The sequence below is a fragment of the Ursus maritimus genome, unplaced genomic scaffold (assembly GCF_017311325.1).
Source record: "Ursus maritimus isolate PB19 unplaced genomic scaffold, ASM1731132v1 scaffold_5, whole genome shotgun sequence".
In the NCBI taxonomy this organism is placed as follows: domain Eukaryota; kingdom Metazoa; phylum Chordata; class Mammalia; order Carnivora; family Ursidae; genus Ursus; species Ursus maritimus.
In genome coordinates, this window is record NW_024426663.1 from 51,703,496 (window position 1) to 51,722,236 (window position 18,741).

Consider the following 18,741-nt stretch of genomic DNA (forward strand, 5'->3'; position numbering starts at 1 on the left):
TCAGAAAGAACGAGTTCTCAACATTTGCTGCAACATGGACGGCACTGGAGGAGATAATGCTAAGTGAAATTAGTCAAGCAGAGAAAGACAATTATCATATGATTTCTCTCATCTATGGAACATAAGAACTAGGAAGATCAGTAGGGGAAAAAAGGGATATGGGGCGCCTGGGTGGCACAGCGGTTAAGCGTCTGCCTTCGGCTCAGGGCGTGATCCCGGTGTTCCAGGATCAAGCCCCACATCAGGCTCCTCCGCTAGGAGCCTGCTTCTTCCTCTCCCGCTCCCCCTGCTTGTGTTCCCTCTCTCGCTGGCTGTCTCTATCTCTGTCAAATAAATAAAATCTTTAAAAAAAAAAAAAAAAAAGAAAGGGATAAAGAAGGGGGGGGTAATCAGAAGGGGGAATGAAGCATGAGAGACTATGGACTATGAGAAACAAACTGAGGGCCTCAGAGGGGAGGGGGGTGGGGGAATGGGATAGGCTGGTGATGGATAGTAAGGAGGGCACGTATTGCATGGTGCACTGGGTGTTATACGCAACTAATGAATCATCGAACTTTACATCAGAAACCAGGGATGTACTGTATGGTGACTAACATAATATAATAAAAAACATTAAAATTAAAAAAAAAAGACTGAGAGCCTATTTGGAACCAAAGGTGAGACCTATTTTGCATGTGCTTGGTTGGAGGACACCATGTCAGATGCCTATACCTTTGGTGGCATTATATACTTTGTAAAATATTCTCTTTCATGAGTATTCCGCATTACTTAAGCAGTGACAGGGGTTTAAAAAATTCCTTCAGTGTCTGCCCTTCCTTGATTCTCGGAACACTACATTTTTCCTGCTAGCTTAGTTACCTGGGCCAAAGTGAGCACAAATGTCTCCTAAATAGTGGACTTCATAAATGTCACTTCAACAACTGTCGATAAGCTGAGAACTGAGTGTGATTCTCTCTTAGGTAAACTATAGCTTACCTCCTTCATCCTCTCTCCTATGTTTGTGGCTTCAATAATGGGGAAGGAGCTTAACTAATTTTCCCAAATATGACACGGAATGAAAAACTCCAATTGCATACCAATTGAAAAATTATTTTAAATTAAGCATTCGATGGTCATTGACCTAGACCACACCAGCTTTCAATTAGCTCAAGAGAACCAGTTATTCATATCTCCTATAGAGGTCAGGTCACATTTTTGTACTTTCCAAGTGTTATGGATACTGTGCCCATTAACCCTTCAGACAACTCTGTGAGGTAGACAGGATGGGGATTATGAGAGGAAACTTCTCATGAGGAGTGAATGACTTGCCTAGGTTCCCAGAGTGAACTTGTGCGTAGCTGGGGCTGTACGGTGCTGCTCACTATCCCAGACTGAACAGTGACTGTCATGTTGCTGAGCAAGACTGCGTATTTATCATCCTGTTCCTGCATCAGAGCTCAGGTTCCCTTCGAGATAGTCCAATAAGCTTTGTGCTGCCCTCACTTTGATGTCACTGATAAGTCAAGAAATCTGGCTTTCCCTAAAACCTCACCAGTGCCCCAAATCTCAAAGGGCTGGGCTCCGCACACAGGGATGACATGGAGTCCACTGAGCTTGATTTTTTCCATCTCCCAACAAATATACACAGATAACCCCCACCCCTGACAGCCAACAAAAGAGAACAGTAACAAGAAGCAGAACTCATAAATTTCCATTATGCTTAATGCCTGATTTCATGTAGTTAATGGGTTCATTTATTAGAACAATTTGTGAAAATCCCCAAAGGCCCTCGAAGGCTGTTGCTTAATGGTTTTATCGTGTCACAGACTTCCTTTACTCCTGTCTTTTATCGAATCCTGAGTAGGCAAGGAACTTAGGACTAACCACTGCTTAAAATATAGGTAAATTGTAAATAAAGCCAAAAAAATAAGGGCTTTTTGTGCCTCTGGGGTTTCCTTCAGCAACAAAAAGGGATTTCATTTTTTGTACATTTCAGCTGATTCATAAATCCCACTGTCACGGTCTGTCAGCTTCATGTTCACTCAAGGCTGATTTTCAGGAGTCGACATGCTCTCCTCAGGTTTCTAGCTATGGATGTGAACTGCAGGGCGGTGAGAGCAATCCGAAGTCAGTACCACCACCCCTCATTACTCTCCCTCCTACTGGGGGGAGCAGGCAGACAGCAGAGTCGTGGCTTTATAACTGCGGGTGCACCATGGTCAGGAGGAGAGGGACAGCCGAGGACTGCTAGCCTCTGGCCGAGGTTGTTTACCTGGGGAGATCTCTGCAGTGATGAAGCCCAGGCTGCCAGGCTTAGACATACATGAGATGTGAGCATGGACAATCCTTGGCCAGAGCTGGAGCCTCCAACCTCAGCAGCCTTCTCTCTGGTCCCCCTTCATACCAAGGGGATAGAAGCAAGAATGCAAATGGATAGAGCCAAATCCATACCCAACACTTAGAAAACAACTTAATGGAGACTCCCCACTGGTGCTAGATCTAGAAGGGAAGCCACCCTTGACACCCACACCGTCAGGGGCACATGGGGACCTCCAATTGAGGAAACCCAGGGACAACGACAAACAAAATCCTGTCCACCAAAGACTGGCAATACAAATGGCTATTTGTACAGTTAAATGGCAGCCACCAGTATGTAATTATTGTCTCCTGTACCAAGTTAAGTATACAACTTAGCAAGTGCTTGGGGGGATAAAAGAAACAAAAAATATTTATTATCTCTTGGCTGTACTTTAAGGCACAGGGATCTGATCACTGTTGCATGTTAATGGAGAGGTGACGGGTAAAGATGTCCAAGTCTGGAAGAGCTAAACTGCTTTATATCAGAAGGGGATCCAGAAGCGAGTGGAATGAGGAAGTGGAATAAGAGAGAGATTGAGAGGTTGAGTGAAAAACGGATGAGCAGAAAAACAGAAAGAGAGACCGTGAGAGGGAGAGGTGGGCCCACAGACGTAGAGGCTTCTGGATGAACGAGAACGGTTTGGAAGAGAGTATGGATTTGGGAAGGAAATGCAATATGCCCCACAAGGTGAAGTCTGAGGATGTAAATAACATCTTCGATCTGTTACTATATCACCTGAAAAGAGCTGGACAGAGTTTCACCATATGTGAAGGGGATATTTGGGATGGCCTGCCTTTAAATATAGTTTATGTAACATATGCAAAATTCTCTTTGGGGGTCGTTGAAGGGACTGAAATGAATTGCTGAAACTGGGGGCCATGACTGGCCTGTGTGACTGCAGACTAGAAGACATGGACCACAGACATCAAAATGCCTGGAGCAAAAGAAACTAAGAAATACTTCCAGCATGAACCCTAATTCCAAAGTGACCAGGAAAATTACCCAAATTGTTGCCTTGATTTTGATAGAATTGCTTTGCATGTGAGCAGCTTTATGAGGCCGCCCTGGGGATGGATGGATGGACGGATGGATGGATGGTTAGCTCAGAGCATGCAGAAGGCTGGCAGACCTTTGGAGAAGCTCACAGTGCTCCCTAACGCCTGGCAATGTGAGGTATCCCAGGGAATGAACACATGCCTGGAGTCTTACTTCAAGGTTGACACGGGGACAAAAGTTGGCGAAAGCCAACAACTGGGTCACAAATGAATAACGAGCTCATGGGGGCAGACGTTTGTGCCAGACAAGAGGTAAAAATCCCACTTCCGGCAATGGTACGGTATCAGTGAAGTCCCTTCAACTTTTCCTGGTGTTAAGGCCAAGTGACGGCTTTGTTTCAACACACTCCTTTTGAGGCTTGGCACCACCACCTAGAAGCTGTTGACCTTGGACAGGCCATCGAACATCTGCAGGCTTTGGTGTCATTTTAGAAAAAATGGGGATAATATGAGTGTCTGTCTCAAAGACTAATAAAGAAGGTCACATGAGCAAACTTGTATGCCCAAACATGTGAATGATGATGGTCATGATTATGACAAGGCCACTCGATAATCAGTGTATCAGCACCTGCTCACTCTTGGAAGGAAGCTCCTGCAGGAGTTCTCCGGCTCTTCTTCGCCTCTTCCCTGTGCGTATCCCTGTAGTCATCAGCACGTTGTTCTCCTAAATGGTGGGGCAAGAAGATGTTTTAAAATTCTAATGTTTATTAGTTTTGCTTTTAAAACTTAGCTATGTGTCACTGATGCATTTTTACCCTGATGATATAAATCTCTACAGAGTGGGTGTCAACACTATTAGAGGATTATACTGTATAATATGGCGGCTTCTGTGTCAGAATAAGTATGTCTCGTTAGAAAATAATGAGGATGAAGATGGCCTTTGTACAAGGGACAGACCTACCTTCTCCGTGTGATATGAGGACGTACGGAAATCTGGGGAAAGATAACTGGCAGACCCTTCATCATGATCTGTCTCATCGAGTTTCCTTTGGTACAGCGTCTGCCCTTTAGAACCCCACAGAACACCGGCCATGTGCTTCTTCCCCAGCTCTGATGTTGTTCCCACCAGCAAACCCTTTATGCATTAACCCTTGGCTGTCCCTACTGTGGGCCATCCGAAAGGCCTCCATCCCTTTTCCTACAGCCCCCAAACAGTCAGGCTATCAGAGCTATCTGGGTCCATGGGGCCGACAGTCCCCAGCCAAAACAGTGGGAGGATGGAGAGCAAAACCTCAGTGCTGGCCTCTCAGCTTTTGTGGGTTTCAGCCAGGGCCCAGGTGTTATTTTAGTGCAACTCCAGTGTTTAATTTGAGGATATGTGTGGATCAGAAGGAGGGACCAAAACATTATTTTTTTTTTCCCTTGGCCAAGTGATTAAATTTGAAGTTCTAAAAAATGCACAGCCTGGTCCAAAGCTGTGTCCAATTGGGAAGTAAGAAATGTCCTGAAAATCCCTCCCAGGCCAGAGACCTTTCTTCCTTAACCACTGCCCACCGCACAGGCCCGTTTCCTGTGGCCATCACCTGGGCTGTCTGTGGTTACTAACCCACTCGGATCCCCGTGCCTCAAGGCTCTCCTTCCCTTCTTGGAAGGGTACGCGGCACCCTCGCCGGTGGGACGTTCTACAGGGTTGTCTAATTTCTTACAGCCTTGAAAGCGCCACAAGCAGCTGCTGCCGAGCCATGGCTGAAGGGGAGATCACAACCTTCACCGCCCTGACGGAGAAGTTTAATCTGCCTGCGGGGAATTACAAGAAGCCCAAACTCCTCTACTGTAGCAACGGGGGCCACTTCCTGAGGATCCTTCCAGATGGCACAGTGGACGGGACGAGGGACAGGAGCGACCAGCACAGTAAGCCCCCATCTCTCTTGCAGCCCCCTACCTTCCTGGCATCTTCCTTAGTCAAGGATGCGAGCAGGGAGGATATCTACATACGGGTACCCTTTCCCTGCTTGACACTCTCAGAGGCTGGGTAACATAAATGCATATAGTGTCTAAGTGTGGGAAATCACACACTGTGAGAGCCACAGCCTACCTACAGGGGTCCCGTATCAAGATTTTAAAAGGTCTACCTGTTGACCTACCACAACTGCTCTGAGGTCAGGTGCAGCTGCCAGTGTTCAACGGTTCTGGGTTTCTGTAACTAGTGAAGGGCCTGGCTCCCAGGGCTGGGGAGGGCGCTGTCTGCTCTCTGACAGGAAGAGCCACAGGAAGGGCCAGGGGGCAGTCAGCCCTACACAAAGACCTGGGCTCAGTTCATGGTCACGGACTCTCCAGCTTATGTTTCCACCGGGCTTGATTTCTGAAATCCTACTTCACAATCATAGTCTCACACATCATAAATTATGCAGCTTTCGCTCTGCATATCGTGCAGATGTGGTTGTGGTAACTGGGAGGGGTAAAGTCATTCTCCAGACCTTATAGAAACTGGAGAGCGGGAGCAGTGGGAGCCAAATGCTGACTATCTCTTCCGGGCTTTCCTCCCAGCTTAGCTCTCAGATGGTGTTGATAAATGGAGGTATGACTTGAGAGAAAAGAATCTTCTTGACTATCTAAGAATAAAAATCTCTTCCTTCTGCTTTAGTGCTTCTCGTGGTGGTGTGTCTGTTTGATATTAGGTGTCTGGGTCCTACTGTGATGTTATCAGGGATTCCCTGAACACCACTGAAGCATTAGCTGCTGTAGAGAAGCCAAAAGTCAGAACTGCTCATTTCCTGCTTAGAGGGTCAATGATCTGATGGGTAAAGTACACTGTGAATCAAAAGAAGAAAAGTGTAGAGGAAACCAGGAGCTGCAGAATAATAGCACAGGTAGCAAGCGAGGTTCTACAGAACTGGCTTTAAAATGGAATGTAAAATACTGGCTTTGATGTGATATACCAAATAGCCTTAATTATTCATGTAATATGCACCAAAGGTTGCAGGCTGTGAGCACAAATGACCACCTCAGCAGCGTTCACTCTACTCTTAAATGCAAAGGTCATGGGTCGGAAGCCTCCATTTATGGACCAGAAGGCATTGTCTCTTCCTTCCCACCCACCAGGCAGACCCTTGAGAGAGGAGCAGGAAGGCTGAGGTTGGGCCTCGCAGTTGCAGGGTTAGCTTTGGGGGCGGGGGTGTGTGTGTGTGTTTTGATGGCTTGTCTTCAAATGGGCCTAGCGAATGCCTTATATTTGATGAAAACTAGGTACCAGAGTGAGGCAAAAAGAACTCCATTTAGTACATTAAACATATATATGTAAATAAGTAATATTTACTCCAAACAAATGGACTTAGATTGTGGTCCATTGTGTGGCAAGCTACACAATTTGTGTGATCTGCCCCACACAACACAAGGGAAAGAAGCTTTAATTCCTCTGGGGTTTTAAATGTTTCTGATAAGTCTTACCCATCTTCTGAACCAATGGGAATGCTCTCTGGTGCTCAGCATCCCGGGGGAAAGACAACCACGGTGCTATGTTCCTCAGGGTTAGGCTGGCTTTTCTGGGAAATCTTGAATTCTGGGACAACAAGACACTACAATTAGGACTTCCAAGTACTGGAATTTCTGTACAAATGGCATGTCATTTCATTGTTGTCATCCCATCATTAACATTATCGATTGCATTCTGGGTATGTAACATTGGGACAACTTCTGAAAGTGCTGTGAATTCGGCCGCCTGACCTAAGATGTCAGGAACCCCTGGAATGCAGCACAAGAAAGCTGTAGGAGTGGGTGTGAGGAGGTCTACATCCAAGTAATGCTGGATCGACTGTTTGCCAAGTGAACTTGGGCTAATTACGTCATCTTTCTGGCCTCACTTTTCTCATTTGTAAAATAAGAATAATCCTACTTGCCTTGCTGGCTTCTTGGGAGGATTAAATGAGATGATCGAGTGAAAGTCCCCGGCACAGTGCCTGGCTCAGGGTAGCAGCTCAGTACAATACTGCTATTGTTGTCATCATCATCAAGGCTTCCATATATTCAAAACCATACAGGATAATATTTGAGGCCCTTCCCTTCATCTTTTCTATAATATTGTCTCCCAGGAAGGTCAAGGGTCTAGATTCACGTTTTGATTCAGGGCCTCTCTGGCAACATTCAGAGTGGTGTTCGCCTTTTCATTTACTCTAGAACTAAGAACAAGGGCCAAGGAGGACAGAAATCAGAGTAAGCGGGGTGAGTGAGCAGAAATCTATCTCTGTACTTGTCAATGCCAGGAGAAAAGGATAATCCACATACTCTCTGTAGACTCAAGGGGCCCTAGATCTGGAGTCAGAAAGCCTGAGTTCATATTCCTGCACTGTCACTTTCTAACTGGAACAGCACTGAACAAGGACCATTCTCCCCATTTTGCATAAAATGCTCTGCAAAATAAAAGTCAAGTCCCCCAGCCCAAGGAAACTTCCAATCACTCTTCCTGTCTAGAAATGTAGATGTCTCCAGTGTTCCCAACTGTCTAATCTTGAGAATAATACTGGGACTCAGCTTCCTCACCCGGGGAATGGGAATAATAACACCGTCCTGTGTGTCTGAAAAGGCTGAAAAGTCTTAAAGATCCTGCAGGCAAGAAGACTCCCTGGCATGGACATACCCACTGAGTGTGGTTCTGTCGCCCTCTACTGCCCAGTGGCAGTACTGCCACACACTGTCTTCATTTCAAGGGTTATTCTGAAACAGAATCAATCTGGACAGGGCAGGGTCAGAGAGGGTAGATGACCCTGGCTTACTGATTAGCACCGTCTGGTGAGGGGATGGTTTCTATTCCTAGATCATTAGTTTGAGCATGACTAGAGACTGTGGTTACAGGTAAGGAGCCATACTCTAAGACTTCCATCAGGAAGAATATTTCTAAAACTCAAACATTGAAATACATCTACATAAATAATACCAAGTAGAACTGCATGCCTTCCAGCTCTACAAGGCAAAAAATAACTCTTTTCACAGCTCCTCTTTGTCTGCAACCAGCGGATCTGCCCTTGGCAAAACTGGGATGTTTTCAAAACTTATCTTCTTCCTACTTCCAGGAGAATGAGTTTCCAAGTACCTAACACAAGGCCTTTCTTGGAGTGGTATAAACCTACAACAGATGCTTGTGCGCAGGCCATTGTAATGTAGGCCTGAGTAAAATGTTCCCATAACTCTTCAAATCACGGCTATAGGCAATCATCCATTCAGGCTGTGACCATCTGTTACACCATTCTAGGAAACCCAGGCAACATCAGAGTAAGAGCTGCAGACCAGGAGACAAGGCAATGGGTCTTAAGTTGCAAGAAGATTCATGGTGACCCCTATGGCTTTCCTCTGGGACATGGGTAGATGGTGGCATCACCTTGAGAGGGAGGATCCTGGAAGAGGAACGGGCACAGGGAAAGATGACCAGTACCATTTTGGACACGGAGCATTTGAGGAGTGCCTCTTGTACCATGCATATCTCCTTGTAGTTATAATTATACTTATCTGTGTGATTATTCAACGGTCCTCTCCCCTACTAGGCTCCCTGAGGATGGGGACTTTGTTTCTTATAGCTCAACAATGCAATTCTGTGTCTAGTACATTGACTGGCACTTGGCATATGCCCAATAAATATGAGTTTGATGAGTGAATGAATTGTACTGGTGGCAGATAAATTCAAACTCAACAGTAGATTCAGTAAATACTTATCGAGCACAATGCCAGGCATTGTGTTAGATTCTTTCATTTCCACTTAACCATAATCTCACAAGGTTATGAATTATCACTCTGCAGACACTGAGCTAACAGGGTCTGTGACCAGTTAGTAAGTGGGAAAGTTGAAAGAGGTCCATAGCTTCTTCTTCCAAAACTAAGGTTCTTTCCATATACCACTACTGTCCCTGATATCAATACCATGATGGTGGTCTCACCCCACGAACTGATTATATAAACATACTGGAGTGGCGCCTGGGGGGGCGCAGTCAGTTAAGCATCCGACTCTTGGTTTCGGCTCAGGTTGTGATCTCAGGGTCGTGAGATCCAGCCTCGTGCCAGGCTCTGCGCTCACCATGGAGTCAGCTTGAGATTCTCTCTCCCTCTCCTTCTGACCCTGCCACTCCCCCTGCTCTCTCTCTCTCTCTCTCTCAATATCTCTCTAAAATAAATAAATAAATCTTAAAAAAAAAAAAGTACTGAATTCACACAGCCTGTCATGTGGACCAGAGGGGGGTAGGTGCAGCTCCTTGTCCCCCTAGGGAAGTCCCCGTTTTTTCATTTTAAAAACAGTTCCCATGTCCTAGGAAAGGAGGAACCTTAAAGTGTTATATATACTGCCAGGCACATAGTAGGTGCTCAGAAAAGTTATTCACTATCGCCACCACTTCTAGGCTTACTTGACCTTCTTCCTGCAACCATCTGATATCTATAGGCTGTTACGTTAAATGAATGTTAGCCTTGCTCACTGGACTTAGTATTACTCTTCATCTCGGTGTCGCCAGGACTGTGTAGGTTTGGAGCTCTCGAGGTCTGGAATGTAGGAAAAATGTGCCCAGGCCCAGCAAGCCCTGCCCTGTCTAACTGCTCTGCCAGAGAGAGCAAGCTGTCGTGGGCAGAGCGAGGAGGGGCTCGGTGTTCGATTCTGCTCTTCCTGCTGCACTTTCCTCTTGGGCAAAAGGGGACATGGTTTGTTCCTCAACGGGATGAGTACCTGAACGGTAACTGGAGAAGAACAAGTTCATGAGCATCCCAAATCAGCAGCCTCCTCCGTGACCCACACTCCTTGCCTCCCCAAGCACACAAGAGGCTGTGTGGGGAGCACAATTACTGGCGCTGCTCGCCGCACAAATGGAAATGTTCCTGAGCAAAGTGTGTGCCAATCAAATATTTATAAATCAAACCACATCCTAAAGGCACTAAGGGAGTTCACTGGTCAGAGGAATCGTACTTTGCGGCCCTTTCTAAAGGGCAGAATCCTCTTCAGTGAAATTCCCCCTGCCTCCTTGTTTGGGGCCGTGCAGACTTCAGTTTCTGGTCTGCTGTGACTCGGCACCTCATGGTAAAGGCACTTGGCTCCCCACCAGCTTGGGCTGCAAGTCAAGACAGCTTTTCAGATCACCAAGGTGGGCAGAACTGGGCCCTGCTGGCAGAAGCCAGAGAGCAGGGCAGGTCTTCAGGCAGAAATGCTCCCCCACCCCTTGTGGGGTGTTCTCACCTTGGTGGGATGTGATGCCAGAGGACTCCTTGCCCCTCCTCCCTCTCACCCCTTATCTGGTTGTACAGAAGAGATTTTTCTGGATAGACTTTTTTTTTTTTTAATTAATATCACACAGTGCTTGGACTATATCAAAATTTTCCAGGCATCTTTCTTCAGACTCTAAAGCAGAAGCAGACACCTTTACACATTCTAAGAAAAGTCTTTTTCATATATATATGTATTCCAAACCACTGGAATTTTTTTTCCACAAACTCACTTTTTTTTCTTCTCCATCTTTCTCTAATGTTTTACGGAGCCCAGCTTGTGGCTACGTTTTAATTACAAATGCCACTGACATAAAACAACCTCACCGAGTTCTGAATGAGGCTGACCTCACTTTGGGTAAACACAGCAAAGGACGGGAAGTCTCCGACCCAGAATAAACTAGGCACGTAATCTCTTTTGGCCTCTCTTTGGAGAGCAGAGGTGGAAAGCAGGCTTAAAGGCCACGGACATACTACCAAAGCAGAACCCTCCCTCTGGGCTCACTTGTCCCCTGAATGCACCAGTTGTAATCTTATCTTTAAAATTTTCTAGGGCAGGAGAGGAAGACGCTAGGATGGCTTGGGGCTCGGAACCACGGTGCGGTGCCCCAAAGCTCACTTCGTCTTGGCAGTGGCAGGCTCATAACACCTTTTTCCTTCTTTCTATCCTTGGAAAGTAAGAATCATGTATCTTCCTGTGAATAAAAGACTTGCTAAGAGCTAATGGAAGGCACCGCAGAGATACAGACATAGTTCTGCAGAAAAACAGGTAGACTGCCTAGTTAGGGGCTGCCATATCCACCCAAAAGCTCTGGGTTCACCTTCATGTAGGTTCCTCCAAGAAAGAAGACCCGTGAAGGGGTCCAAACTATAAACACGGGGCAGGGAGGAGCACAATCCAAAAAGGTGGAAATTACATTGCAGAATTTTGGCATTTAGTTTTGATAAAAAGGCCATTCCTAAACCAGCACACCTTTCCGCATTTCCTACTAAAGAAGCAGGACTCTAGATTCTCCTGGGCACGTGATAGTCACAAATCCACCAAGCAAATGCTTACAACCTGTGTATAAAAATGCTTTGTAAATTTGAATTTCTCTAGGAAACTTATGTCTATCTAGAGTACCTTTTAAAAATGTGCTGGAGAGGGGCAGAGTAGAGGCCTGGCTGGGGGCAGAGAAGGCAGGAGCCCTAGGCAGTGGTAGAGCCTCTGTGCCTGTGTAGGCCGTGGGGGCTGTGCGAACTGGGGACCACAACAAAGAAATTTAAAAATAAGTAAATAAAATAAATAAAACAACAAATCTAAAACAATATTTTTTAATTAAAAATTGCTTCCATTTCTCCTAAGTCAAAAGTGGAACAGTAAGTACTCTATGGACTAAATGACTTGTCTCATTTTTCAAAAAGTACTTGTCCTTTCATCCTGGGGATGTGTTAGAGCCAAGGTCCTTCCTGTCACAGACAGCAAGTCCTAAATTCCCTGCCCGGGATAAAGAAAAACTGTTCCTTCCCTTTTGCTCGGGTGTTAGTTAACCTGGTGGAAGGTGCTGGAAAAGGAAACTGAGCAGAGAATGGGGGCCCCTAGTGCCCCCTCACCCCTGTTCTGCCTCATCAGTTTTCCTGGCTCCCTGTCACCCCCCAAGAAGATTCACCTTCACAGATACCTATGTTCGGGTCTACACAAGGCCTGGGTCAAGCCTGAGCTGGATCATAGAGAACAAGGGGTGGTCAGGAGCAAGCAACGGGAGCCTTGGCCAGCTCTGAGTGTTTGCCCATTGACTAAGAGCCAAGCCTTATACAACAACTACAGCCCCAAAAAGGAGAAGTCCATGGTTACCAGCAGCCCCATCACCCAGACTCAACCAGGGTCACCTGGTGGCTGGGCTTGCTTCAGAACTATGTTTTTACAAAATGAAAAGCTAGGACAAAGGGGAAGTTCCTCCCACTGCCCTCCACAGACTCGGCCCTTCTCTTCATCCTCCCCAGAGCAGCAACTGGTATGAATTTGGTCTGAATCTAAGGCACATTTTCCCATTTTACTCTCTATGTATTCATGACCAGTGCACACTGTTTTGTGTTTTTTACAGAATTCCATCAAGGATTTACTACAAATATTCTTTTGCAATTTGCTTTTTTCACCCTACATTATTTTCTGCTTTTCTTTGAAAGATAAAAAAACGTGTGTGTATATATATATATATATATATTCATTCTACCTAATATATGTGTATCTACCATATGTAATAATATCTAATACATATGAAAGAGAAAGAGAGTTTCTGCTGTGGCTGTTGCACTTGTGTTTGCTTTTAGCTGAAAAACGAGTGGGGTTTCTCTAGTTTGCGTCTTTATCATTACAGGGCCTTAGCCCCCTCAGCTCCCGGGGCAGGGTCCCTGTGTGGCACAGGGCATGGCTCCCAGCCCGCAATGGAAGGGCAGGGAATGTGTGTTGACTGAGTGGTTTCCAGGCCCTGGTGCTGCTCCGAGAGGGAGGAGTTGCTGCTGAGCCAGGCTGGGTGGCTACCCCTCCCCTCTCTGAGCCCCCCTTCTCAAAAGCACTCCTTCCCGCTCCTCCTGGGCAGCAGCTGCCGGAGGCTGTAGGTTGAGAAGACTGGAGTGAAGTCACTCAAGGGAGCCCGGACACCTCGTCGGTTCCACGAGCGGCCCCGGCTGGGTGTTACTCCTTCCTGCCAGGCCTGTTCACAGAGGATATATGTTTAGGAAACTTAGCCAGAAAGAAATCCAGTGAAAATGAGCTATGAAACTTGGACATCCTGGAGAAATAATATTTACAGAGGAAACTCTTGAGACGAACTCTCACCAGTGCAACAACCCTGGCGTTGGGGCTCATGGCTGAGGACTGAGTCCTGTGCCAAGCAGCTCTGGCTCATGTTTACCTCCGTGAGGCCTTCACGCAGCCAACATGGGAGTCCACAGACGGCGAAGTCAACTCTACCTGCCCCCCCAGAAAGATGAATGGAGACTAGGGAAGGCAGAGAGCAGAAATGAGCGAGGAAATGAAAAGCTTTTTAAAAACGCTCCTTGCTGATAATGATGTAACAAATGTACCACTGTGATGGGGGTGTTGATAATGGGGCCTGCACACGTGTGACAGAGGTGATATATGGGAAATCACTGTACCTTCCCTTCATTTTTGCTGTGAACCGAAAACTGCTCAAAAATATAAAGTGTATTTTAAAAAATCTTCCTTTATACCACAAAAGGACCTATCCTTTGGGATTTCTGCAGTACCTATAATGTGTTTGAATAAACACCTACGTAATGGGTGGGTAGGTGGAAAAAAGTCCCAGGCAATTAACCTGGAGCTACAAATGGGGTCCTGGATCCGCCATCGTGTGCATCTTGTCTGACCTTGAACACAAGGAAGTGCAAGAAAAGAGAACTCGGCTGGATTTGGATCCATCTTTCCCATCATTGGAGCCCAGGGTGTTGTATGAAAGAGAAGAAAAAACAGGATACTCGCGATACTCAGAGCTAGGCTCTGGTCACAATGTTACTCCTGATTATAAGTGTGATGTTGCAGCAAGCTTCAGTCTTCTCACCTACAGGACAAAGCCACTGCCACCTTCCTCCAGAGAATGCTGGGAGAAGCAATGAAGTCACCGAAGCTCCGTGGAAATGACAGTAATGGTCCGAGGCCCTCTCCATGCATTAGATCATTTAATCCTCAAAACAATGTCTGCTTCCAGAGAAGCAGGTATTATCATAACACATAAGGCAACAGAGCTCAATAGCCTGCCCAATGATCACACAGCCAATACCCAGCCAAGCCAGACTTTGAATTCGTGTGGTTTGATTCTGGAACCCACAATCTAATTTTTACTGTTTATAAACTAGCACGATGCCTGGTAATCCATACACAGTTAGTCCCTTCCCTCGGTCTCTCTTAAACATACAGGATTATGCTGAGAAAATGGCAGGAAAGTGTATGTAAAACTTCTCTGAAGACCATAAGATCCAATGAAAAGACAAAGCACTAAAAAATCCCAATTTGATTGAGATATTATTCGTATACCATAGAATTAACGCACTTACAGTGTACAAGTCAATGGTTTTCCTTATATTCACAGAGTTGTGACTGTCTCCACAATCCATTTTAGAACATTTTTATCACCTGCAAAAGGAACCCTGTACCTCTCAACCAGAATTCCCCCTTTGCTCTCCCCCTTCCTCCTCAGCCCCTGGCTACCACCAATCTATGTCCTGTCTCTATGGGTTTGTCCATTCTAGACATTTCATTTCAATAGAACCATATAATATGTGGTCCTTTGTGGCCGGCTTCTTCCACTGAGTACGTTTTCAAAGCTCATCCACGTTGTAGCACCTAAGAGTACCCCGTTCCTTTTTACGGCCAAACAATATTCTGTTGTATGTAGCACTGCTGTGAAAGGTATTTACTTAGATGTTGGAGCTGGGGAAAACTTTAGAGACTGAATCAAAGCCTTCCCATGTTACTGATAAAGAGACTGTGGCCTGAAGGTTAAGGAGCCTCGCCAAGGTCACCTAGCGGGCTGGTGGGAGAGCCGTAAAGCTCTCAACTCGGCCCCTCTGACTTCATCCCACAAAGCATCACTGGAAACATAATTCAAAGTGCACAGCTTATGGATGATGGACAGCAGGACCATCTCTGCAAATATCAGCCGAATCATCGGTTTAACAAATCTATCTTGGCTGAACCAATGGACAAGGCACAGGGTGAGGGGCTGTAGACCTGTGGGGAGAAGGACAGAGAAGATCCCTGCTCTTTCCCCAAGTACACATTCTCCTGGGGAGGCAGAAATAAAGGCGCAAACCCTTAAATGACAGAAACAATTGTTCGCTGTAGAAAGTGCCAAAGAGGAAACAAAGGACTGAGAAAGAGGACGATGGGGGAACTCAGGTGGCATTGGCAGGGGCAAGGTTGTGTACAGTTGTGGGGGCCTTGGGTGGGAAAGGCTTCTCTGAGGAGGGGGCATTTAGGCTGGGGCCTGGAGGAGGAGAAGGACCAACTATGTCAACATCAGGGGGAAGAAGGTGCCAGATAAAACGTCAAGTGTGGGCAAGATTCCTGAGGTAGGAGAGAGCTTGACGTGTTGGGTGAGTTAAATGGATGGGGCGGGTGACTGAGTGAGCAAGTGGTGTGGTGTGAGGCTAGAGCAGAGGTCCAGATCACGATGGAGGCCTTCTGGCCTGTTCTCTCATGACTACCCTCTCGGACTAACCCAAGTCAGGAGGACCCGTGGGAAAGGAGATCTGTGGCTTCCGGTTTCCTTCCTGTGAGTTAGATAAACTCCACTGACCACAGGAAGCTAGAGGAGACCCGAGTCTCTGTAGTAAACACTTCCAAGGACAAGAGAACTGCATCTTCAGTAAGGGTGAGTAACTATGTATCACTCTCAGGATGAATCAGAAGATAAGGAAAACAGAGGGAAATGAGAAAATACAGACATATTAATAAGGAAGCGGTTAAATGATTGTGGTATAGCTACGTAGTAGAACACGGTGCAGCTGGCAAAAAGAATGAGGTTAACTCTTTCAGTGCTGAACTGGCAAGATCTCCGGTTGGTTGTTCAGCAAAGAAACAAAACAAAACAACAAGGTACACAGCTGTGTGTGTATCATACCATTTGTGTTAAAAAAAAAAAAGGCAGGAAGGATAACACGTATTTGCCCAGATGTGCATAAAAGCTCTCTAGAAGGGTATGCATAAAATATACCTAGGAGGGGTTTACTTGTTTGTCTCTGCCTCTCCCCACCGCTGAAGAATGTGTCCTGGGAGGAAGGACAAGGGTCTCATCTGTCCTGTTTACCACTGTATCCCCAACAGTCGCACATGGGAGGCTAGGGGACAGAGGCAATAGAAGGGAGACTCTGTCTCCTCTTATACAGTTTCCAAGTTTGAAACACATGAATATATTTCCTATTCAAAGAAATTAAATAAAATAGGAAAGCAAGGAAAAGGCAATGAGGGGTCTCCAGGTCCCAACCAGAGCCTGGTGTTCCTTCCTGCCCACCTTGACCCTCAGCCTCTGACTAAGCTGACCCTTAGGGAGGTCAGCCTGTCCTCCCGGAGAATGGGGTGCTCACTGGTCCGCAGTTAGATTTTTCACCCCTCATCATCACGACAGTCTAGTGACCAAAGAAATTGTCCAGAGAGCCCAGAATTAATTTTGCTTCTCAAATGTGAGCCATCAAAGGGTCTCCCCCTGTAGAGCCACCAGAGGGAGAATGAACAAATGAAGAATTTTTGAATGGGCGTCATACTCCAGGTAGTGGTCTGGCAGTGGGCAAGGCTCCTTAGGGGTATTAATCCGTATAAATGGGGAGTCTAACTCGGAGGAACTCAGGTCCTTGCTCTCAACTTCATAGTTTCCCAACCTCAGCGCTACTGACGTTCTGGGCTGAATAATTCCTCATTATGGGGGCTGCCCTGAGCATTACAGAATGTGTCACAGCACCCCTGGCCTCGATGTACCATCTTCACTGCAGTCAACACAGCCCAAAATGTCTCCGGACGTGGTCAGATGTCACCTGGCAAACAACATCACCCCAGGGTGAGAACAACTGTTCCCATCCCTGCATTTCCAGATAACTGCTTTGTCTTCCCGATGAGACACTGGGGCTCCCCTCTGCCTGTACCCCAGCTGGGCTGCCGCCGAGGCTGGCAGCTGACTGAACTTCATGGTGGGAGAGTTCCCTGAGTTTCAGATGCACTAACCAGACCAACTTCCTGGGAACCTCTCTGTCTGGGAAAATAACACTACTGGATTTTGTAAAATAACAATGTGTACACGAGAAGACCCCACGCCGAACAGGCTGGGGCCCTAAAAAGGCACCCCCAAAGCAGGTTGCTAATTAAAGCAAAACACACTCGGGCTGGCCAGCTGCCCGCTCTGCAGCACCTAGGAAAGCGAACGTCGCTTCCTCCCATGGTTATGTCCCCACCAGGAGGGAACAGAGACAGAGGAAGTGCGGGAGGGGTCATTCTGTAACCTGCAGGGGGATAGTGGGCACACCCATTCGTCCCTCCTTCTCTCAAGAACATCCTGCCCAAAGGGCAGCTTTCTTTGGAGGGCAAAGAAAAAGGAACTGTATGTCTATGTTTTGATGAATTTGAGGCTCATCCTTGAGGGCACTGTGAACTGAATGAGCAGAATTTTCCATGGCTAACTGTCTTGGCCGCCAGGCCCTATCGGCAACGGCTTCTTGTTTATTTACTTTCACTTGTGTTATTTCTGTTTCAGTTCAACTGCAGCTCAGTGCGGAAAGCGTAGGGGAGGTGTACATAAAGAGCACCGAGACCGGCCAGTACTTGGCCATGGACACCGATGGGCTTTTGTACGGCTCAGTAAGTATGAGGCTGACATGCTTCCAGACACGGCCAAGGTTTGAGGTTTCCAGAAATCATGTTACGTTGAGTGATGCAAACTATAAAGCAACAATTAGTCTCTGTTTGTTGTTTTTTCCAGCAGGATTCCCACCCTCTCCCCTGCCTTATTTTAGGCGCAGGCATGAAAGAGTTTCTTGTGGTGCTCTCTCAAAATACTCGGAACGTATTATCGCCTAGACACAGAGGACACATTGATTGAAATTTTAGTAACTCTTCGGTCAATCATTTCAGAATACCTATTCCCACTTCATTCACTCATTCCAAAAATGTTTCTTGGGCCCACCACATGCTGTAAGCATGTTCTCTACGCTCTTCACAAAAATTGTTGAGCCTAAACTCTAGCATGTGACTCATCATCCAACCAACATGTAGCAAGTGCCCCCGGTGTCTAAGTACTGAGGGGATGTGACGACGAATGAGCTACAGCCCCGACCTTGAGAAGCACCGTCTGAGAGTTTATCCCGGAGCTCAAAATCCTCCACATCTGCTCCGTCCCTCTCCTCAGTAGTGCTTCACACAGGTGTGACTCAGTATATACTGGTCTCTGTGAGAAAAGAATGGAAACAGTGTGATTTTGCCCCTATTGGTATCTCTGGTAGAAGATTTAAATGGAAAGAGAACTAAAGCCAATGGACCCAAGTTTTGAAATTATTTCTGAATTTCAATGATCCTTGCTCTATATCCTAACAATTGATCATTGAGGCTTAGCCAAACCCCTTTCTTCCCTTTTATGAAGATATCTACAAAAAGGCAGGCAGTAGGGGGTTTTGGTCGGAAGCTCTCTTTAACTT

The 18,741-nt window shown here is 46.4% G+C and overlaps 1 protein-coding gene and 1 long non-coding RNA gene across 5 annotated transcripts in view; one reads left to right on the forward strand and one right to left on the reverse strand.

Moving 5' to 3' along the window:
• The window catches only part of LOC103663711, a 332,830-nt gene that overhangs the window by 126,576 nt on the left and 187,513 nt on the right, over nucleotides 1-18,741 (reverse strand). Inside the window, exons 3-4 of the long non-coding RNA XR_005832503.1 lie at nucleotides 6,781-6,892; nucleotides 3,962-4,057 (exon numbers count right to left, since the gene is read on the reverse strand). This is a non-coding gene — a long non-coding RNA (uncharacterized LOC103663711). The remainder of the gene's footprint in view (nucleotides 1-3,961; nucleotides 4,058-6,780; nucleotides 6,893-18,741) is intronic.
• FGF1 (fibroblast growth factor 1) overlaps nucleotides 1-18,741 on the forward strand; it is a 93,838-nt gene that overhangs the window by 68,377 nt on the left and 6,720 nt on the right. For all 4 annotated transcript variants that reach the window (XM_008691454.2, XM_008691455.2, XM_008691453.2 and 1 more), the window contains exons 3-4: nucleotides 5,042-5,244; nucleotides 17,805-17,908. In XM_008691454.2, coding sequence (XP_008689676.1) covers nucleotides 5,076-5,244; nucleotides 17,805-17,908 — 273 coding nt within the window. In that variant the 5' untranslated portion in view covers nucleotides 5,042-5,075. The remainder of the gene's footprint in view (nucleotides 1-5,041; nucleotides 5,245-17,804; nucleotides 17,909-18,741) is intronic.